General features: G+C 41.6%; 1 protein-coding gene across 2 annotated transcripts in view; it reads right to left on the bottom strand.

Moving 5' to 3' along the window:
- PHKB (phosphorylase kinase regulatory subunit beta) overlaps positions 1 to 26,137 on the bottom strand; it is a 206,348-nt gene that overhangs the window by 44,365 nt on the left and 135,846 nt on the right. For both annotated transcript variants that reach the window (XM_018553209.1, XM_018553201.1), the window contains 6 exons: positions 20,589 to 20,644; positions 19,382 to 19,475; positions 8,441 to 8,524; positions 4,293 to 4,397; positions 2,757 to 2,839; positions 2,578 to 2,668 (listed from right to left, as the gene is read on the bottom strand). In XM_018553209.1, coding sequence (XP_018408711.1) covers positions 2,578 to 2,668; positions 2,757 to 2,839; positions 4,293 to 4,397; positions 8,441 to 8,524; positions 19,382 to 19,475; positions 20,589 to 20,644 — 513 coding nt within the window. The remainder of the gene's footprint in view (positions 1 to 2,577; positions 2,669 to 2,756; positions 2,840 to 4,292; positions 4,398 to 8,440; positions 8,525 to 19,381; positions 19,476 to 20,588; positions 20,645 to 26,137) is intronic.

The following is a 26,137-nucleotide window of genomic DNA, read 5'->3' as shown; positions in this document are numbered from 1 at the left end:
GATGACTGTAAGTGCTTGGGGTAAACATATAAAACAAATTGCTGGGCAATGTATGTGTTTGATCTGAATTCATTATTCAATAAAAAGTATTAGCGTTTGACACCCCTTTAAGCTGACAACACTGCTTCTCCAACAATACAATGCAGTGAGTGAGTGTCACCCTAGGACAGGAAAACGAATGCAGCCACCTCATCTAAGGACTGGTAAGCTACAATATATTCCATTTTGGTTCTTAGGCTTAGATATACTTTAAAAAACAAAGAGGCTCAGTGTATATTCATTTTTCTTCCTTTGTCAATCCTAGTCAAAATATTTCTCAGCCGCAGAAACCATTTGTACATCTCACATTTGCTTGTGACGTCTCTGAAATGCCATTCATTTTATCTAACGTCCACCATTTCGAGCCCGGCCTTGTCACCCGCTCACAATTTTATGCAGCCGTGCAGCCGGAAAAAGCATTTTTGCAATCTTTCCTCTAAAAGCCGACACCAAATTAACTGGCACAACTTCAGAACGCACCAAGGTAAATCACAAAATTGGACGCCTCTGAAGTGAGTTTTAAAAATGTTCAATTATTTTAATGGTTCGCTCTACTTTCTTTAAACTCTGCCATTAATTTAAGTGGAGCAGGAGGGCGGCGCCGAGCACAAAATCCAGTCATAAAATCGGCTACGGGAACGGATCCCAGCTTTGTTTTCTCCGCTCCTGCACCTTTTGGGAAATTGAGCGTCTTCCATTTACATGAGAAATCCATTATAAGAGAAAGAAAAAAAAGATGGATGCTTAATAATTGATATCACGAAGCAATCATAGCTCCGAGCTGGAACGCCTCGAGCGCTGCTGCAGGTGGAAGTTCTGGGAGACGCAGCGCCGACGAAACGGGTTTTCCGTGAAACATTTGCCCACTAGCTGGAAATCCTCATTAAAATATCCGCTAATTAGCTTTGCAGGTACAAAATCCTATTGTCGGGTCGTGATTAAACGCAAACCTGTCATTAAAATTCAGACTTCTCGTGAATCTACAAGGCAGAACAAAATCCCTTTTTTCTATTCTGAGTAAAAAAAAAAAAAAAGTACCTCCATCTTGCTTTGCATATAAAGAAATACTTGTGACCCACAGTACAGATCACATGGTCTCCGGCTACCAGGAGCATTGTGACCATTTCAAGTAGAGGTGCAGCGACATGGAAATTTCAAAACCGAAATAAAAAAAATAAAAATGTCAGGCCGAAACCAAAACTGTTTTTTATTTTTTTCACATTTTTAAAAAATATTTTATTTTTATTTATTTTTTATAAACTTTTTAATTTTTTTACTTTTAGGGGGGGCTTCAGGGAAATATTAGTGGTATAAAGAGACCCCTGATATTTCCCCTTTAAAATAGAAAAAGAGATTGAATCCTCAATCTCTTTTTCTGCAGCCCCTTTTATAAATGAACAGGAATCCTCTATACCGAGTCTTCCTGTACATTCAAAACATGAGGACAGAGTATGGTTACTATAACCACAATCATGAATGAACAGGATGTGATGTAGATCACTTCCCATTCATTAGCTGTAGCTTGCGGTATACTGAGCTTAGGGTAACGGGAGGACGCTAGTTTGTGTCCTCCCGTTACCTTTAGTGAGAACTATGGGGAAAAGCCCTGACCCCATAGTTTTCCTTTAAGGATATAATCAACATGCTATGTCCTCAATTATCTACACAGTGATCACTGATCAGAATGTTTGTACCCGCTCTCCATCCTGACAGCTATCACAGGAGGCTAAGCGAGCAGAGAGGAGAGCCCAGCCTCCTGTGACAACGTGGGCTGTCTCCGCCCACACACCGCTCTGTTTTAGAAACTCTCCGATCCTATAAAAGTCACATTTAGACTCTATAGGTTGTCTGTATTATAACTGTTTCTAGTTCTAATATAAAATAAATTATTTGTCTTCAGTAACATACATTTTCATCGCCCTAATTTATTCCCTGGAACGTGTCACCACAAGCCAACGAGCATCACTTGGTTGATAAAGGTTAATTACTGTGTTTCTCTGATTTTATCGGGCAGAAGGTGTCAAAACAAACTGTCACGGAAGTGATACAGGGGAGAACAGAAGAGGCTTGGCCGTCCTCGGGCTCTCTAAATAAGAGAACAGATATAAAAACCCGGAGATAAGACGTAATCTGAAAATACTTGTTAATTATTCAAGCAGTGAATGGAAAACAGTTCAGATGGAAAGTCCCAGTGCAGTTTGCAATGCGGGCTCGATGGCGTTAAGTAACCAGAAAATGGATTCATGTCATCCGTATAAAATAACTGCGAGCCGCCAGTACACAACCAGAGGTGCACAACGCCCATGCATCCTCCCAAAGCTGCTGGCTTCATTTTGGGTGGCGGGTACTAGCTGCAAAATATCTTTCTGCAGCACAGATGTTTTGATCCAGCACTTGAAAAGGACTTAATTTCACTTGAAAAGAGAGGATTCATTAGAGAAACATTAGAACTCCCATTATTTTAAAACAGGAGTGAGAGGAAATCTCTTCAAAGTTAAGGGAACGTGCCTTTTAGATGTTATCAGAACATCAGCTCACCTGCAGTCTGTCCACATGGACCTTGACGCCTGCCACATTCCCATTCTTAAAAGAGGCAAGCATGTCCAGGATGGGGTTAAATCGGCTCCCCCTGTTGGACGAAAAAAGAACATGGAAAGTTATTGTAATTCAGTCTTTGAGTCAATGTAGAGCTAACTGACGAAACCACTATACTGTACCTGATGTTGTCCTCACGGATCAGCACCAGAAACAAGGGACGTCCTTTCATCTTCCAATACTGCCGGATAAACTGTAGAGCGTTCTGTGGAAAGAGACCAGTAACCGGTCAAAAGCATTCTCAAGGAAATACGTAAGAACTACAAGACCCATCATCTCCTCCTTACTGCCCAAAAACAATAGGGGGGAAACAATGGTTACTTAAAATCTAATCTTCTGATAACTGTGATTGGTCCAATGTTTCTACCAAATTGTTTGCTTGGATATCGTATTGAATAAACATGTCCAGGTAAGGATAGCTAGTCATCACATTGATGCCTCTTTGGTTATAACGGGAGTCTTCTTTGTTCCATGAAGGATCCACGTTTGACAAACGGACTGCAAACCGTACGGAACAGAAATGGCCAATGGGCAACCGGCAGCCGAAGGTCAAGTCCCAATTGGGTCAGAAAGCCCAGTCTTTACCCTTCTCTAACAGCTATGGTTACTCTTAGTGTTGTATTATTAAAGATAGGACTTATTTATTCAGGAACGTGAGGGAAGAACTGTCCCAGTCAGTTTAAGTTGCCTTAATAGAGAACTGTGCCCCAACCGTTTTTTTCATAGTTCTCTTTAGGGTCACAGGAGGACATTTACTATGTCCTCCTGTGACCCAAAACTGCCCGCTATAGCTATTGCCCGCTATATGCTGGCAGCGCAGAGTGGCACTGCAGCCGGGAAAAAAAACAGACAATGTTGACGGGATCCACCCCGCTGCCCAATTGCCTTCCCTCTCCCCTGTCTGTCCCTCCAGTCAGCGCTAGAAGGGGGAAATCCCTGTGTGGAGTGGTGATTGACAGTCCTGCTCTCTGCAGGGAGAAGATCATGAGATGAGCGATCAGCGGTATGTGAACGATCAGTTCTTGATCTATAGAAACGGCGTGCGACACCCACAGTGTCACATGTCAGCTCTAATTATGGGGATGAGTGTATTTCACTCTCCCTATAATTCTCCTTTAAAGCATCCAGTCACATTGAAATAAATACATTTCTACAGGGGAAAATTAGTTTCTACAAAGTCAAACAGCAAGGAGGCATGGCTATCTATCCCCACCCTTGGGAGGGCAGAGGGAGTGTTTAAAAGAATGAGATCGGAATCCATTAGGTGGGCGCAATGGCATCATAGGACCGTGTATTGCCTACTACAGCTGGGAGCAACAGGGCAATCTACTCGAGAGATCTTACCATTGGAGCTTAAGATAAAGAAGCTGGTATGTGGGTTAGCTTGCTATAAACCATACAAGACCTAAATTAAGTAACTGCCATGGGGTTGGCCTTTAATAAGACAGCGAAAAAATACAAAGAGTAAAAACCCATAGGTACATTTCTCTGCTCTGGCTACATTACAGTAATAAAAGGTGAACACCTTGCTGGTTGCTACAAGATAATGGTAACCATTTCTCTATGCAGGGTTATATAACATATGGTTTACGCATCTACAATCTTCCCTATATTATATTCAGTAGGACCCATGTATAGAACATGAAGTGTACATTTACCTGAATGTCATCAATCAGTAACATGACATCTTGGGACATGTAGAAATCGCTCAGATCAAACACAATAGGGTAACACACCACCGTCTTCCCGAGAATACGATAAATCTGAGGAAGTAAAATTAGGAGCTCAGCACATGCATCACATATAAACAACTTCAGCTTGATGCTATGGGGTTTTGCCGTCATTTGGTCCCTGATAAAGTAAGCACAAATCTTTAGGGGCTCAGTTGGTGTTAGGGTTTATGATGAGGGTTAAAGCCGGTGCACACCTAGGCGACACCTACGTGACACCTAGGCGACACCTAGGCGACACCTAGGCGACACCTAGGCAACACCTACGTGACACCTAGGCGACACCTAATCATGCACGATTGCCACGTGGTCAGGAGTTGCCAAGGTGTGGACTGATCGCGCTGTGGGTTCCATTATTTTCTAATGTCGCGCCGGCCGGATCGCTCAGTTTCCCGCCGCGATTCTGCCCGTGTTTCTGACTAAAACAGCGTTTAATCGCCAAATAAGGTACATGTACCTTTTTTCTGCGTTTGCCGCGTGGATGCCACCCTATTGAAATCAAATGGGGCCGCACGGCAATCACTGGCTGCATTGTACAGGACCGCGCGATCCCGGATCGCACAGGTCTCCACCGGGCCGTAGAGTTCAGGGGGTGTTCTAGGATAAAGGTTAGTTTCAAGAGTTAGGGCTAAACAATAAGAGTAATATTACGTTTTCAGTTAGGGGTTTATATGGGATAAAAGGTCTGTTTTAGAGTTGAGGTTAAGGGAAAAGGTTTAAGAACAGGTTTATTATAGTAGAAATATATACGCATTAGCATTATAATGACAAAGCACTCTCTAAGGACAGCAACTTGCTGTGTAGCTCTCTTTGTCTGATTGAAATCACCTAATCCCTAGCCATCTGATAAGGAATTAATCATTAACGTTACCTCATCTATGCCCATAGCCCTCAGCTTGTGTAGCAAGCGTTTGTGTGGTACCGTATCAAAAGCCTTTGAGAAATCCAGATATACCACATCTACCGGCCTCCCTCCGTCCATATCTCTACTCACCCCCTCATAAAAAGTTCATTTGGGTTTTGTAAACAAGGGGGTTCCCTCCACATGGCTGAAAAATGAAACAGCTGAACATGTGAAAGAGAAACAAACTCTTATCTGCTGCCTGGATTAAAAATGGAGACATTTTAATACACAGTATTTCCTAATTTCCTAATCAAAAACGAAAAACATTCTTTAAAATGCTTTTATTCCTGATAATAACAATTCCGAATCTGAGATTCTGATCACCAATGTCACTGTAAATAAATGCAAGGGTAAATCCAAAATTTTGAGTTGCCACCAGAACAGGGGAGATTTTTCCAATGGGCTCTAAGAGCCGATACACAGTAATACCTCGGTTCACGAACGCTACTGTTTGCAAACTATTCGGTTCGCGAACAGGAAGTTTGGCAAAATTCTGCTTCCAATCGTGAACTCCAACTCGGGTGACGAACAAGACCGCAGCCATTTTCCCCGCTCTGACACATGGTCGTGGCTTCCTCTACCCGAGATCGCGGTTGCAGACAGACCTCTGCACACGTGCCCACCTTATGGGGAAATTTTATTCGGCTCACAACAAATTTGGTTCGTGACCAGATTCGTGGATCGAATTGAAATTGTGATCCGAGGTAGCACTGTAATCTCTCACTTCCTGTTGAGCTTACAGATCAGGAAGTGAAATCTATCTTCACAGATAGAAAAAGAAAAGACCTGACCGTGTTTAAAGAAAGCGTCCTTACTGCTCACTGAGTCTCACTGGACTAAGTCATGCAGCCAATGCAAGTCAGGCCCCAATAGGCACTGTAAACCAAATCAGATGGGCACACAGAAGAGGTTTGTCTGGTTAACACAGATAACAGCAGGCGTTGTGTAGTTTCTGTTCTTAGCAGCACTTGGCTTGGATAAAGATATTAATAACTACTGATATAGATCCACATCTCAACGCATGGAAAGGCCTGATTAATTCCTCGTTTGTGGTAGTCCAGTGAAACTTGATAAGATCAATTAGGGTAGATGGGTTAGTTCAAAGACTACTATTTAGGTCAACCTCTCTTAACATTAGAAGATTCACAATGGTCCCATCAGTCACAACCCACTAAAAATGTGAAGACTTTTTATCCAATATTTATTGTTTTTCTTTTTTTCCAATCATATATAAATCATACTGTGTTTTCAAAGGCTTTCATCAGATATAGTTTATAATGCAGAAAAAGAAAAGAAATCCTGGTTGATATTGTAGAAAGGAGCATACCTCCCCCAACTCCCTCTCTCTATATACACTGAGTGGCCAGATTATTATGACCATGACCACCCCATCAGTACTTCGTTGGGCCACGAGATGACTCCACGAGATGATGAAAGGTGATGCGAGGAATCTGACACTGCACTGTTGCCCTTCTGTTGTCTTGTACCAGTCTTGCCACTCTCCGTTCTGCCCTAACATTGACTAGTCGCTGACGGCCACAATTCGCACGTTCAGACCCAGATTTTCGGCTGACAGTCCGGTCTTTAAACTCTTTAACAACAGCTGCTCTTGAACATTTAATGAATTCTGCTGTTTTGCTGATACTCGCTCCATGGCTCCGAGCGCCAACAATCATCCCACGTTCAAAGACTGTTACATCGCGTTGTTTCCCCGTATCTTCAGAAAAAAATCACTTCTACTGTCGTGGTAACCAACCTGCTTCCCTATTTATAATGGTCTGGCCCTCTAGCAACTTCAGCGCCAAATTATAGCTAATTATAGCTAATTTGCCTACAAACGTCAGGTGGTCATAATAACCTGGCCACTCAGTGTATATATACACTGTATACATAAAAAAAAAAAAATATCACACACTCTATTTCGTGGGACCACCTTTAGCTTTGATTGCGGCATACATTAGCCGTGGCATCATTTCGACAAGCTTATGCAATGTCACAACATTTATTTCTGTCTGGAGTTGCATTCATTTTTCACCTGGTAGTGATGATGGGAGAGTCAGACTACTGCATAAAGTCTTCTCATCCAAAAGATTCTCAATGAGGTTAAGGTTTGAACTCTGTGGTGGCCAATCCATGTGTGACAATGATGTCTCATGCTCCCTCTACCACTCTTTCACATCTGATCCCGGTGAATCCTGGGGTTGTCATCTTGGAATATACCCAGTTTGCCATCAGGAAAGAAAACATCCATTGATGGAAAAACCTGGTCATTCAGGTAGTCAGCTGACCTCATTTTTGGGCATATACCATTGCTGAACCTGAACACATTATCCAATGCAAGGCTCTGAATTATTTGTTTAGCTAAATCCAGGTGGTGACTTTTTTTGGGGACAGGCAGTGTATATTTAAAAAAAAAAAAAGACATCTTTCAAATTCAGCCAAAAGGCGAAAATAAATAAATGAAAAAACTTGCCTCTTCAGAACACTAAACCTGCAGCTGAGGAAGGCAAAGGCAGCCGTTCTCAACCTTTTTAACCCAAAGGAACCCTTAAAATATGTTTCGGGTGTTTAGCAAACCTTGCTAAGAATAATTATATCTACAGTCTGCCGTAAATTAGCGTGATCACAAAACTGTAGAAAGTTGTAAATATAATACATAAATAATGTGGTATATCTATCATATATGACAAACTGTGCAGATCATTTTACACCCGCCTGCTCTGTACAACATTTTACATAATAATTCTGAATTTAAATGAATATTAGTAATGGAAAGAGAATGTAGACAGTAAAAACTGTGGTTTTCTCTAACATTAGTGCTCAGTGTAGATATGTCCTCTTGTATTGGTGGTCAGTGTAGGAAGAAGATTAATTTCCCATTGCTCATGAAACACCGACCAGCCTCAGGAGGAACCCTAGTTGATAAAGGATGCTCTCTAAGGCAATTGGATAACTTCCTTTATCAACAATCTGTGTTGTTTTGTTTTTTTTCTTCTTAATTTGTTTCAATCTCTATTGTTATTTCCTATAAATATTAACAGCCAGTTATATTTTTTACATTTAAAAACACTCATAGTGCAGAGTTGGCTACAATTAGCACCTATGGAAGTCTATGCCACATGTCTACAATTCTTCCTGTAAAGAAGCCTTTTTTTTTTCTTCTATTACTGACCTTTGATGTTCCTAGGCAGCCAATGGGTCTGTTAGGTCTTCCAGATAATCCCAACTTCTCATTCACACCCAGGTGGAGATAGGCCTGCAGAGAACAACATGATATGAGGATATACTATTAAAGTATGAGATGTGTCTCTCTTAGCTGGTTTGTCTATGCATGTGGCACTTACATACTGCCGGGCTATGCTATTTATTATAATATAAAGGAAGGCATCGATGCATACTGATGATACAATTCTGCTGCCAAAGGTTACAGAACAAACACTGCTCAAAGACATAAGCTTCTACTGTTGATATAAACCGATCAGCCATAACATTATGACCACTGAGAGGTGAAGTGAATAACATTGATAATCTGGTTACAATGGCTCCTGGAAGTGGGGGGGATATATAAGGCAGCTAGTAAACATTTTGTCCCTGAAGTTGATGTGTTGGAAGCAGAAAAAATGGGCAAGTGTAAAGATTTTAGCGACTCTGACAAGGGCCAAATTGTGATGTCTAGATGACTGGGTCAGAGCAACTCTAAGGCCCCATTCACACCTATGCGTATTGTAATAAGCGCGTCTGTCGCGCGTCCGTCATGCGGTTTTTTTACCGCGATTCGCGGTAAAAAAGTCGCGCGATTCCAAAGGCTACTTGGCAGTATACAAATGGAAAACGCCCTACAAAACGGACCAATACGCAGCAAAAACGCTCCGGGACCTTTTCATGCGTGGGCCGTTTTGTAGTGCGTTCGGGACGGGCGGAAATACGGACAGGTGGGAACGATACCATTGACTACAATGCTATTTATTTTTTTGACCGTTTTGTAGAGCGTTCATCGAGCGTAGGACGCGCTACAAAACGGTCAGGTGTGAATGGGGCCTAAAACTGCAGCTCTTGTGGGATGTTCCCGGTCTGCAGTGGTCAGGACCTACCAAATGTGGTCCAAAGAAGGAAAACCAGTGCACCAGCAACAGGGTCATAGGTGGCCAAGGCTCATTGATGCATGTTGGGAGCAAAGGTTGGCCAGTGTAGCCCAATCCAATAGAAGAACTACTGTAGCTCAAATGGCTTGGTGCCAGATACCACAGCATACCCTCAGAGGTCTAGTGGAGTCCATGCCTTGACAGGTCAGGGCTGTTTTGGTGGCAAGAGGGGGACCTACTCAATATTAGCTGGGTGGTTATAATGTTATACCTGATCGGTGTATAAATCACAACAGGGATTAATTTGCAAATAAGTGAAAACCAAAACATAGGTCACAGATCCATATTCTTTGCCACATCATCTCCTCAATCATCATTTAGTGATACAAATGTACAAATTACTTTATTTACCAAAAAAAGTTACTTCTTTTTAACCAACTCTTACATGAGAGCCACCTGATTTCTGCTACAAACCTTAGAAAGTTACCCAAAGGAGATACTTAAGTTACAGACGGAGTGTGGCTGGCTGTGTCACCTGCTGGCTTCTTAATACTCTTTGAGACGACGGTGGGGAAATCTCCTACCAAGGTTTCTTACAGTGTCTGCTCCCAACTTGCATTTCTAATCGAGAAAATGTAGCTCCTGCATGATTTTTCAAAATATAAAATCAATTATAAAGCTATGTTCCTCTCTCCCTGTGACCTACATCCCCGATATCCCGCCTCTTTGTGACTCCTACCAACTCCGCAAACACAGGAGCTCATGTGCCCTGGTCCCTAGACCGTGACACTATGAAGTGGAAATTTTGTAATTGCCATGGAAAAGGTGAAGACCTGGGACCTCAAGCAATGAGATCCCGTCACTGGACTCCTTCAGGTATCATGAAGTATCATTTCTAGCTGCACTGACCCTTTACAGCTGAGCTCCAGGCATACAGCTAATTACAAAATTGAAATGCATATGTGAGAGCATTTTTACCTTCCAAAGGATTTGTATTTCTGTCCATCTAGTTCTGAAATTTACACAACTCTGCTGCAACACATAGCCCTGACTGGCAGCACAAACCAACTTAATTGTTCTCTGCTGCAGTTCAGTAATACTTACAAGTCTTGACCCTCCCGCAGCCTTTGACTGGACAGTGAAAAAAGGAGAAGCAGCAGACTGAGGAGTTCATCTTCCATCACTCTGCTCCTTCCTTGCTGGCACATGAACTCTGCAGCACAACTGACTCCTTGTGCTGCTTCGCTCCACTGTAGAGCTGCAACAACTAATCGATTATGAGAATAGTTGACAACTATTTTCATTATTGGTTAGTTGGCTGGGGAGAGAGTCAGCAGTTCAAATTCAGGTACTTCCAAGGCTTGCATTAAATAGAAAAGCACATTTAATGATGCATTATTAAATACAAAGATGTATCAATTTGTGTATTTTATATCTTCCTGTAGTTCAGCTTTAAACATTCCTTCTGTCCATTTCTCCTCTACTATAAATCAAGGTTCCCACTTACTTGACTAAATGACATATAGGAAGGATGTCCTAAAATCGGGCCACAGGCCAGATTCTTGCCTGATTGTTGGTTGGAAAGTGGTGACTAAGAAAACAGTAAGGCAAACAGTAAAATCGAATTCCATTACTTAGAGCCCATGCACAGCACAACACAGTATGGTGTATCGCATGCATTTCTGTGCATTGACAAGCTAGACAGCCCATTTAAAATGATTAGGCTGCAATGCACACAAAAAAAGGTTGTTGTCTGCATTTTATTCCCAGCGCAATGCACAGGACACCATTCACTGTGCTCCACTGTGCTGCAAATATTAGAAACGTCACCAGCACATCATAATATCTGGTGCAATCAGCAAACGTCAATTTACTGCCAAATATTGACTGTTGTGTCTTCACTGGGTTAAACGTAGAGTTACCTTGTCACACTCCTTACGGGAAAGGTGAAGAGAAATCATCCAGGAGAGGACACGTGTCCTGGTGACAACATTGTAAGGTGAGATGTCTCTTCACTTTCTTCTCTTTTCCTGCTGTGTCTGCCGGACTGGAAGTAAAGGCTAAACCCTCCAATAGGAAGGAGATGGCAAAACAGGGATTTGCCCATTCCCTACTCAAAACTCCCCCCAAAAAAGTGGGGCTAGAGAAACACTTTAATCAACTGAAGTATATTCCACATATAAAAAGTATTTAAAGGAACATTCCGGACAAATTAAATCTTAACCCTTGCAGTAGGGCTACCCCCACACTGCAAGGGTTAAGTGCTCGTTTTATCTAGGGAGGTAAAATAACAAAGTAATACTAACCGGAACCGTGAATCACGGCTTGCTCTTACACCGCTCCCTCCAGCCTGCCTCCTCCACTCCAGTGATGGTAATGTTCCCTGGCGCACTCACGTCTAATGCAGTGTATTGGATGTGATGACTCACAAAACCTTAGGCCGCTGGAGCAGAGGAGGAGCGCGGCTGGCAGGGTTAGAGCAAGCCGGGATCGCAGTTCCGGTCAGTATAACTTTGTTATTTTAGTTACCTAGATAAAACGAGCACTTAACCCTTGCTGTTCGGGGGAAGCCCCACTGCAAGGGTTACGATTTGATTTGCCCAGAGTTCTGCTTTAACACTCCAAGAAGGTAAAATACTGATATGGGCATTGGTTTTGAAAGGGCTGATCTGCAACACGGCTTATCTGCATGATTATCCTGTGATGGCCATATGACGTTTCAAAAATTCCTAGAAAACTCAGCGCCTCTCTGCGAGATATAAGGCGGCTCTGTATAAGTGGAACAGGAATTAAGGGATGAGTGGTCCCAAAGAGCATTAGCTAATACGAGCTATTACCAATGTTTACAGGTACTATATGGAATATTTCCAAGCGTTTCAGGACTGATAGGTCCTGCATGCCTACAACTTTATTTCCCCCACAATGTACCACAAAATCAGGGTATAAATATAAAAGCTTTTTTAAATAAATTAACATTAGGAAAGCGTATCCTAATAAGTAAAATCTTTCATCTTTGAAACGCAAAGCGAGAAAAACAGAAAACCATTACGGAAACCTGCACGAGTAAGCAACAAAAACTAGAACCTAACATGAAAAGTAATGGAATGAAATGTAAATAAAGTGAAATAATTCTTCTGAAAACACAAAGAAACTGGACTTTTATTTACGCACGCCGCTGTAACGGCAAGCTTTTCATAGCAGCGAACTGAAAGCTGGAAAAATTGTGTTTGGTAAACTCGGGGCTTTTAGTTCTCTCGCTAACAGCAAAGTGTTGTCGGTGATTAATGTTTAAAGCTCTGGAAAAGGAGAAAATGGGACCATTAATCTCGAAAACACACAATTGCAAAAGAAGTAGAATTTCACGAGTAGCCAAAAAAGAAAACACGAGTAAGGAAATCATCTGTTGTGACTTGCATTAGAGGACTTTTGGGGAAATATTCGGCTATACGGGTTATTCTGACACCACTTACAATCCACACAAGATGGTGGTAAGAGCTGATGATAATGGGCTTAGTCAAGAGATCAAAAATGACTACTTTCTGCAGTCCAGTGTGATGATTTAACGTATAGTATTCCATATAACTGAAGCAGCCATTATACTCGGCAAGTGAGATCCATTAGAGAGTTGATCATCTTTCCAGGTAACAGAAAGTCCTTCCAAATAACCTTAGTTAGGACATGTAGTCCTTTGTCATTCCTTCTTTGCATCTTCCTGTCCTAATGTAAGAGTACAAGTGAACCTGTCCACCATTTTTAACTGGTGGCTTCCATACTTAATCTAGTCAGATTAACCTTTGCTTTTGGACCCCCCACCCTGGTTTGCAGGCTGGACTTCCCTCATTTTAAGTTTCAGCAATCCCCCATGACATTGTTAATGATCTTCTTCAATAAGACCACTTCAGTGGCCAACACAAGAGACCTCATGGGGCACAGGTATGACATTTGGGCAGGGCTTAGGTGTAAGGAATGGGACTAAAGCCTAATACTGGGGTAGGCAACCTTGGCACTCAAACTGTGGTGAAACCACAAATCCCAACACGCATCTGCAAGTCATGCCTATGACTGTCAGAGTCTTGCAATGACTTGTAGCTCCACCTCAGCTGGAGTGCCAAGGTTGCCTGCCCCTGGTCTAATATGTTTTGTTCATAAGGGTTTCAACCGGTATAAGTGCACTGAGTACAGAAAGCTTTTTACAAAGAATTTCCAAAGCCTTTAGTCAGCTTCATGCAATTTTCTTCAAGCCTTTACAGCATCATTCAGCTTCAGTATTGGGAAGTTAAAAATACTCTACCGGCTGTGCCTGCATATTGCCGCCACATAAACTTCCACAGGGGTTTGTCCTGAGGCTGGAGATGAAGGGAGATGGCTTTATAGAAGTCTATGGGGTTGTAATGTGCAGGTGTGGCCAAGAGAGTGAGACTTGCAGCACAGGAGGTAAAAAAAACCCCCACCATAGGCCATGGTCATCAAATCGAGGTAGTATGCATCTGTGGAGGGGTAGGGTGGGTAAGTTAGGTCAAGGCAAAGGGTCAAAAAAGATATGCTTGCACAGAATAGGCTATTCTGGATAACAAAGTAACAGCAGTGGAATCTGCTCTTGGACTGTTGAATACATAACCAATAGGCTCACTTTCAGCAGGGATGTATTTAACTTTCTCTGTGAGAATGAGATGTATATAGGGTCAATGCCTATACAGTAATCCACAGAGAAGATATATATCGTCAGCACACCTTCTGCTTTTAAAAATGTATCTTTATTGACTTTCATATTCCATATCAAAAGAAAATGTAATGTTTTGGAACCTTGCGGGGTCCCTCCATCAAGTAAATTTGCCCTGATGAAGGGACCCCGTGAGGTTCCAAAATGTTGCATTTTCTTTTGATATGCTGAAGGTTCCATAAAGATTAATTCTGAAGCAGAAGGTGTGCTGACAAGTATCTTCTCTAGTCATCACGCTGCTGCCTCGGGACCTGGTGCGTCACATGACCACAGATTTAGCTAAATAAAAGGTTTGCTAAGCATTTTTTTTTCCTGACGTAATAGAATTAGAGGGGGTGAGAAAATGTGTGTAGGGGGAATCCAAGTCTTTAGCACAGCTTGAAAAAAGATCTCTAGGAATTAACAAAGTTAACCCTTGCAGTAGGGCTACCCCCTACACTGCAAGAGTTAACTGCGCATTTAGGTCTAGGGTCTGGATTAAAGAAGATAATAGCTACCTGATCCCCGAACCCACCTTGCTGATAGACGGGTCCCCTCAGCCTCTTCTCCCCCGGGCTCTGGTAGTTTAAGCCTGCTGATGTCATCACAATAATGCTGGTCCATTGACTTGCATTGAACGTGAGGACGCAGAGTGACATACCAGAGCCAGAGTGGAGGAGGACAGAGGTGAGTGCTGACCGCTGCATGACCAAAGATCAACTGAGCGTTTCTTCTGTATTCCGACCCCTAGAGAAAAACAAGCAGTTAACCCTTCTAGTGTGTGAGGGGGGGAGGGGGGTAGCGCCACTGCAGGGGTTAACTTTGCTAATTCCTGGAGTTCTTCTTTAAGCAAAAATAAAACAAAATCCCTTTCTGACTAGACACCCGTGCTTTAAACCAGCATTTCTGGAACCACAACTGACCACGAAACCATAAAGAAATAATTAGCACGGGTCAGACTTTTTACTGGGAACCGAAGCCTCGTTGTTGGCACTATGATAAAATGTGTAAGATAATAAATACTTACACGCTGTACATCGCAGTGTGTTATTGGAGGCCTTTTTGCCTCCATTTGGCCCACATCACCGTATCCTTAATGGTTGAACTGTCCCATTCATTCAGCATGATACACAGATTTCCAGTTGACAGTTTGAGAAACGTTCCAGCATAAAACACACGCCTGCCATACCTCGGTGTTGGAACGGATTAAAGGAAAAATAACGAAAATGAAAAACAACGCACTGAGCCAAGCCATGGTGTTGGTGAGATGTCGGCACCAAGAAAACAGCAACTAGATAGAACAACAAACTCAATGATGTCCGAATCATTTCACTGAAGGAGGAAGATTCTGCAGCGGGCAGATAATTCCGAGTCCAGGACTTTGCTCTTCCTTGACTTCCCAGCTAATCTTCTGCCAACACCCTGGAAACAGGCTGCAAGCCACCACAAAGTGGGGACATCATCTGTCTGAGATTCCGCTACCAGAGGGTCCGTGGCAGTAGGGGGGCAGAGAATATATGTCGATCTTGTTGTCAGCTTTGGCTCTCCGAAGTTTAATTGCTTCCGTGATAATCTCTTGCCCAAATGTCTATGTTGGCTTCAGATCACAGCCAACATCCAAGTCATTGCATGCCAACACGTCAACCACCTACTCTACTAGCAGACTTTGAAGAGCCAATGAATTTATTATATTCACTGATGGTCATTTCTCAAAGTGTAATTAGATACACTTTGAGAAATGACCATCAGTGAATCTCAAACTTTTTAGATTAGTTTTTAGTTTTGCAGAGTGGTCAGATGTTAGAACCCGTCCGTTTTTTATTGCTGTCTGTGTGCTGGTAATGGAGAATCACTCTAACTGTTCTGATCATCACTTTCACCAGGAATGAAAGTGAGGGTAAATCCAAATCTCGCCACCAGAACAGGAATAGGGAAATTCCCCCCCTCCAGGTGTCCTGATGACCATTGTCACCCCACATGCACCTTTATTCCTTTTACTTATTTTTGTTGTACTGATATGCTGAGACCTCTTACGTATTACCAATATCTGGCTGACCCAAACTGTTCTTTGGGAGGGGAGACCGAATATGAATGGAACCATGAAATGAGAATGAAAGCTATATTGCATGTCACCTCTGACCACATTTATATAATTGTACTCAATATAATGAAATGTGAGAACCAGAAAGTTGTTCCAGGTGGATGTTTGTGTTCTTTTTTTGTGTAACCTATGTAAGTTTTTTTTTTTTTGTAAAAATGTTAAACCCTAGGAGTTTTTGCATGTATCTACTGCTAGCAAGATATATGCAAAAACATTACGGAGCGGTAAAAAAGGTGACAATAACGTGCAGAGTGGTACTAAAGGTAACCAGAAAGTACAGAGCATGCACGGTGGTAAAAAGATTGTGCATAATGGTAATGAAGGTGACAAGAATGTGCAGAGCGGTTAGTGTTCACTCTCTTCATACTGTACTGTACTTTGTTTCATATTTTGGTGGTTAAATTTTTTTTTACATATGGTTCAGAACGGATTAACTTCATTTATATTGAACCTTATGTTAAAATATGATTCTGTTTTCGACTAAAATCGTTTCCCGACCACATTCTTAGGGGTCAGAATGGATTAACCTTATTTACATTGAACCCCATGGGGAAATTTGATTCAGTTCGCGACCAATTCGGTTCGCGACCAGAATCGTGATACAAATTAAGTTCGTGAACCGAGGTACCGCTGCACTTTGCTGGGCAATGTATATGTGTTTGATCTGGATTCTTATTGAAAAAAATCCTGAGAGTTTAATATCACTTTTTCAAAATACTATCCCACCACTGAAATGACTAACGTGACTCCTCTGAGGGTAACACTGGAGCAGAATAGGTGAGTATTGCTGCAGCTCTAATCTTTCTTTACCGAGAGATCAAAGTGTTACATCATAAGACTGTCAGTGAATTCACTAACGGACGGTATTTTATGGCAGCTCAGACACAAGTGCTGTGTGATTAAAGCAAACCTGTCATCAGAAGGAGCCTATGATTATAACATGAAAACCAAAAGCTGACACCGCATTGTCCCTATACAAATGATTCCTCTTGAAGGGAACCTGTAGGGATAGAAATACAGACACTGCCAGTGTGGATCTATTTTTTTAAAGGTGCCGGCTCCCGGGCGCCATGTTAGCAATGACAGCTCCCATATTGATAGCGTACCTAAAAAACAAATCTTTTCTTTTAGCCTTCGATAGAGCAAGTAATCTGTTCAGTTTTTCTTTTTGTTGTCTATGTCCCCGGTGGGGAAATTCAACCTATGTAACGAGAAGCAGGAGTGAGGTGCTGGATATGGATCATCAATCAGTAAGAAAGATGTCCCTAACTGAGCAAAGGGTCTAATGGGTCACCCATACCAAGGAGTCTTTGTACAGTTGAACCAGAGTGCCAAAACAAATGCGGACTACGCCTATGCAGTCTGTGTTGAAATGGCCACTTTCTCTTTTCGACCCGATAACCTTTGTCCCCAGAACTTAAAGTGATGAGAAGTCCAAAATGTCGAAGTTGTCACCAGGACAGGAAAAGAGGAGAGCTGAACCAATTGGGAAACCAGTTCCTGCCAATAAGAGGGGATTTCCCTTTGCTTTGGAGAGATTTGCTCTCACTTCCTGTACTGTTTCTGGGACAGGAAGGGAAGGAACACAGACAACATAAAATTATGACAGTGGGCACATCATTCATTACAGGGCGGCTCATCGCAGCCTCAAGAATGAAAGTTTGCCAACAGGAAATCCTAAAAGCCTTTGTCATTTTGTTTTTACATTCTGCTCACAGAACAGCTGAATCAATATAAATTGTAATTCTGCCAGCATAGTATTCATTTACAAATATGCAACGGTAAGCAAATATCTGAATGGAAATACATCAGGGAATGTTATGTGTCTGGTAATTTTTATGTTTCGATGTACAAAGGTGAATGCGTACTCTCCAGCCTGCGCGTTGCATTATTTTAGGCAGACAGCTTGCCTGGCTCGGCAAACCTGTATCTGGGTCTGCAGAGACAGAGGGACTGACAATCTTGGCGGTTGGCAGGAGGCTGAGCTGTGACTGGCAAGGCTTGTATTAATTATTCCACAGTCTCCCTTGAGTCATAATCAAGGATAAATACTGACATTTACCCAGATCCTCTCTGGCAGGGAAGCCCGGGCCTACATAGGCTCTACTCCCACACTAAGCTTTATGTTTGATTCATAGCTAATAGACTCAATAAGACTTTAGCTTGAGAACTAATTTCACCCTTTTAACACTTGTGCTTCAGAATATGGACTCACCTTCTAATTGAATTAGGACTCTGCTACTAGTCCGGCTGGACGCAAGCTAAATAGCCAAACTTTTGTGGACCCCTGACCATTGCACCTACCATTGACCAAAGCATGAGAATTATTTAATTCAGGTGTATCCAGTGAAGGGTAAAGTTAATGACACAGAATATAAAGACATTTTAGACAATTGTGCATTTGCAACTTTGTTGGAACAGTTCGGAGAAGGTGGTTTTCTGTTCCCGCATGACTGTACCCCTGTTCACAAAGCCATCTCCGTAAAAACATGAATTGATGAGGAGGAACGTAACACAGAACCCTGACCTCAACCTCCCTGAACACCTTCAGGATGAGCTGGAACTCCGATTGTGAGCCAGATCTTCTTGTCCAATGTCAGCTCCTGACCTAACAAATTCCCAGACACACCCTAAAATCCTGTGGAAAGCCTTTCCAAAAGAGTGGAGGCTGTTATAACTGCAAAGAACTCAATAATGCCCACTGTTCTGAAATGGGATGTGCAACTAGTTCATATTTTTACGATGGTTAGTTGTCCACATATTGTCCATATACAGTGTTATGTGACGCTGAAATCTAATTCTAGGTGCACAATGAAACGCTTTAGTGTCCATGTACGCATTTTGGTGTCCCATACCGATAACCCTCATAAACCAAATACAATAATGATGCATTTTTTTTTACTCATTTATATGGCACCAACCTATTCTGCAGCCCCCTTTACCAAAAAAAACAAAGATAAAAAACACTGAACAGTCAACATTAGTCCATAAGGTATTTAGTCCCCACCAGTTACCCACACACAGTTCAATTATTTTGGGTGGAAACCAATTGATCTACCACCATGTATATGGATAGCAGAAGAAAACAAGAACCTACAGCAAACACACACAAAGGAAGAACATAAAAACTCCATGTAGATGGAGACCTGTAGATGGAGCAGCAAAAAACTGAACAGAACAGTGAGAAAAGGTATGATGCTTAGTGCAGTCAGCCAGTGTGCTGTCACTCACCTTTACCAGCTCCTGCTGTGGCCAGATCTGGATAGGTTCCACTTGCTGCGGCGTCTGTGTCTGAATACCGTATGTGTTCAGGAAGACCTGCAGTCTAGACCGTGCACAACAAAGTGTCAATTACAGTGACATCCATTATCCTAAAACAATAATTTATGTTACAGCAGACCAGAACCCATATCAACCTATCAGCTATCGCATGCATACTCAACATTGCTGGAGAGCTCATTTTTGATTGGTTCCTCTAGTTGAATGCATATCAATGCTCAATGTTTTCATTATGAATACACAAGCCAGCTTTCTGGCCAATCAGCATGGAGCCGGGAGGTGGATCATAACTCGCCGCCCAGCTTCCTGATTGCACTGGAAGCTGGCTCCGTGTTCCCCTTCCTCTGATCGGAAGTTCTGGTATCGGGGAAGGTATTGGAGCATACTTGGTATTGGTGCATCCCTACCACTGACCTTTTTTTTACCTTGGTATTAATGCACCAATTCTTCTTCCATAAATCATTATGAAGTCCAAAGATTTCTGGAATACACCTATACTTTATTAAAGGGCTATAGGTGAATTCTAAACAGGGGTGCAGTCTTGAGGGATGTGGGATCCTCAGCTTACCCAAGATACTGAGAGAAAGCCCAGGGATGTTCACCCTCACCTACAACACAAGCAACGCATGCACGCACAAATTTTTATTTTTTTTGCTTTAACGTTTTTTTATCAAGACTGGAAGACTAACTAATAGGTGATCCTTACATTTTGATACACAGTCTGCTTTAATTTTTTGCCGATTGATAACTGTACTTCTCGATCCTGTTTGCATGCTTCAAATGCTATGCTGTGACTACATGATTCTCATTTTCTCTTTAGGTTTTCCCTAAAGAGAAGTTATATATGCAATACCATGGCTGCGTGTAGATGCCATTGATCAGCGAAATTAATTCTAAATTAATTAAAATTGATTATAAAATAGCTGTCTTTTATTGATATCTTGATTCATCGTGGTCTTAGCTGCTTTAAAGTCACTGGATTATCTCGTTCTGCAGCCCGGCATACAATCCTAACACGCAGTCACTCATCATTCATTGAATTTATTCTGTCAATGGAAAAATGAGTTCCCGCTCGGAAATAATTATTTACGGGCGATCTTAAAAAGCCTTGTTGGTTCTGAATTTATTTCCTGTACACAGAAGGCTTTTATTATCTTACCTCTGGCTCTCTGCAATCAAGGCCACATGTATCACTGTGTCGTTATCAAGGGAACCCTGAAAAGAGGAAAGCTTTAATGCATGTGAATTACAAGACACAGAATAACAATTGTTTGTTGAAACACAGAAGTCACATGTACAAATACCTACATTGTCACTGTACTCTACATACACTAATGCAAATAAATGTATGAACTGCAGATGCATTCCTCTTCACAGAGCACACTGAACCATTAAAGCTGAACTCGGGAAAAGCAGATATTCTCTCAATACAAGATTCATGTGTATTTTCCCTTGAACCTTGGTGAGCTTGGTGTTTTCTTTTCCAGATCTGTGCAGTAATCCAATGTGAAACAGGTTGTCCAGATAGATTTAAGAAAGCTTCATATATATATCAGCTACAAAAATGGAAATATAGTAAAAGCACACAAGCCAGGTCACCTATCATTTACTGAGCCAGTATTATTAGGCCCCATTCACACCTGACCGTTTTGTAGCGCGTCCTACGCTCGATGAACGCTCTACAAAACGGTCAAAAAAATAAATAGCATTGTAGTCAATGGTATCGTTCCCACCTGTCCGTATTTCCGCCCGTCCCGAACGCACTACAAAACGGCCCACGCATGAAAATGTCCCGGAGCGTTTTTTGCTGCGTATTGGTCCGTTTTGTAGGGCGTTTTCCATTTGTATACTGCCAAGTAGGCTTTGGAATCGCGCGACGGTCGCGCAACTTTTTTACCGCGAATCGCGGTAAAAAAAACGTGCGACAGACGCGCATATTACAATACGCATAGGTGTGAATGGGGGCTTACTGTCAATGCAGAACAGCAGGTCCGGTTGCAGAGGCCAACATGAATGAAAATGCCATCTACTACAATCATCTGAAATACAGGATTGTCTATATAAAGTACATTGTGACCAAATGTTTGTGGATTCCGGACAGTCACACCTACCTATATGACCAAAAGTATGTGGACACCCATCCAAATAACTGAGTTTAGATGTTTCTAGTGAAGGGTACAGTTAATGGTACAGCATACAAAGACAACTGAACTCTTCTAAGCCTTGTGGCATCAGTTTAGTGAAGGCCATTTTCTGTTCCAGCACGACTGTGGCCAATGTGTACAAAGCCAGCTCCAATAAAAGACATGGTTTGATAAGTTCGGTATGGAGGAACTGGAATGGCCCTCACAGAACCGTAACCTCAACCCTACTGGACACATTTGGGATGAATTGGAATACGGATTGTAGAGTCAGGTCTTCTCATCCAACATCAGTATCTGACCTCACAAATTGTAACCAATTTTCATTTTTTTACATAATATAATGAGAAAGAAAGAAGGTAATGTATCCCTTCATACTATTAGTTTGATGATATGCAAAAAAAACAGGAGTGGGGAGTGTTGCGGCACACACATTTTGTCTAGTTCTTGGATCATGCAACACTTGATATTTCTACTGTGTTCAAACCTTCCTTACCAAGCACCTTTTGGATTGAATGAAAACAAAGAAGTGAATGGAGAGGTCAGACAATTTTCAACCTTTTCAAAAACATTTTAACCTGTGTGACATGATCAAACAAATTTGTTTTAGAACATGCAGTTATTCTTAAAAGATACACTCTAGTAAAAAATCAGAAGATTAGGCCTTGCTATATGGCACACCTGGTCTAACCTTTGGTTTTACAGGCAATGCTGTGGTAGACTAGTGCAGTGTGTAGACCACACCACAGGCAATGTACGCCAAAAATTGTTCTTTCGACTGGATGGACACAAATTTCCAGACACACCCAACATTTTGGGGAAAGTCTTCCTAGAAGAATGACATTTCTGACCCCCGCTCTGTCATTTTACGTGACCTACCACTTCGTGGCTGAGTTGCTGTTATTCCCAGTTGATTCCACTTTGTTATAATACCACTAACAGGTGACAGCGGAATATTTAGTAGCAAGGAAATGTCACGGATGGACTTATTGCACAGGTGGCAACCTGTCACGGTACCACGCTTGTAGTCCCTGAGCTCCTGAGAGCGACCCATTCTTTCACAAATGTTTGTAGAAGCGTCTGCATGCCTAGATGCGTGATTTTATACACCTGTGGCCATGGAGGTGATTGGAACACCTGTATCCAATGTTTCAGAGGGGTGGCCCAATACTTTTGGCAATATAGTGTATATATATATATATATATATATTCATACAGAGAGAGAGAGAGAGAGAGAGAGAGAGAGAGAGAGAGAGAGATAGGTCAGAAACAGAAACGAGAGAATAGAGAAAGAAGGGAATGGAAAAAGAGGGAGGGAGAGATAGAAGAGGAGAGAAATAGGAGGAAGGAAGAAAGGGAGGAAAGGAAAAGAAAAGGGAGAGGTGAGGAAATGAGAAAACCGAAAAAGATAAGAATGAATGAATGGAGAGAAGTGTGTAGAAATTATTGATTGTAGAATGAAGTATGTTTTCTTTTAGATTGTTGTATGCAATGTAAAAAAAATATAAAAATCTGCTATTTCTTTTAATCTATAAAAGCTGCCAAGCTGTGAGCTGAAAATAGGCCTACATACTAATGATTTGTCAGATGATGAACACAACAACAGCAGACATTGTGATGCAATGGGCAGACAGCACAGAGTCTGGACAGCCTATGTTGCGGTGTTCATGATTATACATGGCACGATGACTAACCCAAACACCTCATCTCTCCTCTAGACCTCTGCAGATTAATACATTAATGCAACATGCCATAAATCTCACAGACACCAGAGGGTCTCCCTCGTCACAGCACGCTTGCCATGGGGGGACAGGTTTCATCGTTACTCTTCTAGCTCATCTTTGTGCACACAAAAGCCAACAAGATCATGTATTTTATTCAAGTACAATGTGCTGAGTGATCATTCGTTATAAGCAATGGCAAAGATTGATCACCTTCTCTCTTCATACAGGCAGAGTGCTGGAACATCTACCCTTCTTGCTGAAGGCAATTGAAGACAATGATGAGAAAAATGTAAACACTTTCCAAAGGACAGCATGGTCTTTGGCAACATACGTTGGCGAATTGTGACACAATAATTATGAGTCAGACTCCCACCAAGAACATGAAATGTTTATAATCTGGTTTCCTTTCATCTGTTATTCCAAAAACATTCTGGAAGTTTAAATCGCAACATCAGCCATGGTTTGGATAAAGAAGGAAAGGGTAACATTTTCTTTCAGGTTTTACTGCTGTGTCCTCATTGAGAAGATGTCTTGTCACATTCTGACACGTGGTGTCACTGGGAGAGAAAGTGAGGGCAAAAAAAATTGGGTTTCAGCTGGAGAGACCTCCCATGACTTCAGCTAGAGAAACTTCCCATTAAACCCTGTCTTTGTGACATAGGGACAGAAAGTCAGAAATAATCTCCAATGGGGACACATACAGCAAATAAGGACATACATACATAAAAAATAAACCTTGCAAATATTATACCTGTTCTGCACTCTCTCCAAACATTGGACTGGAGTTGGGTATTACATAACCTGTACTTCAGCCTTGTGTCTCTGATGCTAAAATTAGAATGTAAGCTCAGCTGGGGCAAAGACTATCGGGAAAGATGGTGGATGTGCTAGCAAACATTTAAGTGCACCTGACCTACTAAAGTATTAACTTTGGCCATTTTGTGGTGTCTGTAAGCACATGTGTTAGTTTTCACATCAATCCTTAGGTCTATGTGGACCATGACTTCTGCCCCAAGCCAATGTGAATCTGGGCACCCTCTAAGCACCAAGCCATGCCCCTAGCATTTGACTGTCAAATGACACTCCTTGGGTGGAAGATCCAGGCAGTATATGGAGATTCAACTTTTAACTCAAGCCCTGCCCCTTGTAAGCATTTTCCTGGCATTTAACTCTCAAATGCCATACTTTAAATTTAAATCTGGTATTTGGAATGTGAATGAAAGTAGGTGGGACTAAGCACTGAGATAGGATGGGGCCATTAAGTGCCAGCGCTTTTGTTACATTAGAAAACATTTGGGGCCAGCTTAGATAGAATTTGACAAATGTATTTTGCCAGAGCAAATATTATGAATGTTAGAATCAGTATCAGGGAACAAGAAAGCTAATCTCCTGTTTACAACACTGAAGATTTCATCTCCTTGCCTTAAAGTAGCTCATTGAAGTGGAGTTGTGATTTTCAAGCTGTATTGTTTTGTTTGCAAATGAAAGTGTGATTGCAATGCACAGCAATCCAATATTGGCTCAGTGGGGCAAAGACCTCAAGGCATACCTGCAGAGTGCAGCAATTCAATATAATATGAAGATCCGTAGCTTCTCTTTAGGGGACGTTTATTATAAAACCGAGTGGAAAATGGAAACCACAGAGCTTATAACGCATTTTGCGTGTAAGCTCTTAGTCATAGAGAAATGCGTCACAGACTCAGTGGTGTCCATTTTCCACCTCGATTTGTAGATAATGTAATTGAGAGATCAGCTTTAGAGGTACAACTTGTTTATTGTTGAACTTTAGCACAGATAAAAATTTAAGAATTTAACCTAAGAAGTTAGTTGTGGTAGACAGTGAATTTGGTTCATCCAGCGAGGAAGGATTTAGTGCATTTTGCAAGTGTTAAGATGGCCATACATGTGGCAATTGAGTGATTGAGTGTTTGGATCCCCCTTTTACCAAAATTGCAAACCAATGGAAGGCATAAAATGTATTGACCACAAAGGTGATGGAATTATTATTGCCATGACTGAATGGGGTGGACAGATCAGGCTATTTTCGACAAAACTAATGTAGCGTCTTCCCAGTTTGATTCCATATCAAGCCAATATGCCAATAGTTTTCAGTTTTGAATTCTCAATCAACACAATTCTTGCGACCAATTACTTTGTTTCTGGCATTAAATTGTGATTGTGTTTGCTATTCCCAGTGGCACAAAAATGGTTGAAGTTGACTCAAAGTTGCCACATGAATGGTCAGCTTTACAATCGATGCCTGTCTAGTCCTGTATACCGCAATACAGTTATGATAATATGCAAAAAAGAATAACAGGGGAGCGGAGTTCCGTGATCCACTCACATTATAAATGTTGTAATTGTTCGATTATGCAATACCTTTTGATCTTTCTACTTCACTTGAGCGCAACTCGAGCCTTTTATAGGATCAAATGAAAAAAAGTGATTGGAGAGCCCTGCAAATTGTGACTAGTTTTCTATAAAGTTATATCCTGTGTGACAGGATCAACCAAATATGTTTTCTTTTAACAATATGCACAGCTATCCTCCAAGGTACACCCCAGTCAATATCAGAAAATGAGGCTTTGAGATAGGCAGGGAGCACAGACCACCTACTTGCATAATTCGTTTTAGAAGTAATACTGTACTGCACTAGTCTAGTATGTACAGTGCAACGCAAACCATGTCCACCAAAGAAAAAACAATTCTAGGAGAAAGCATAAACACTTAAGACTAACTTTTTTGTAGCTCTGTTTTAGAATGTATCGAAAGCCAAAGTTGTTGTTTTTAGTACAGTGGGGGAAGGATGTTGAGTTTTTATAGTCTATGTCCTAACTAGGGAT

The sequence above is a fragment of the Nanorana parkeri genome, unplaced genomic scaffold (genome assembly GCF_000935625.1).
Source record: "Nanorana parkeri isolate BGI_ZX_2015 unplaced genomic scaffold, ASM93562v1 scaffold6, whole genome shotgun sequence".
Classification (NCBI taxonomy): Eukaryota; Metazoa; Chordata; class Amphibia; order Anura; family Dicroglossidae; genus Nanorana; species Nanorana parkeri.
The sequence above is the reverse complement of the archived record's forward strand: the minus strand, read 5'-3'. Positions and strand labels throughout refer to the sequence as shown.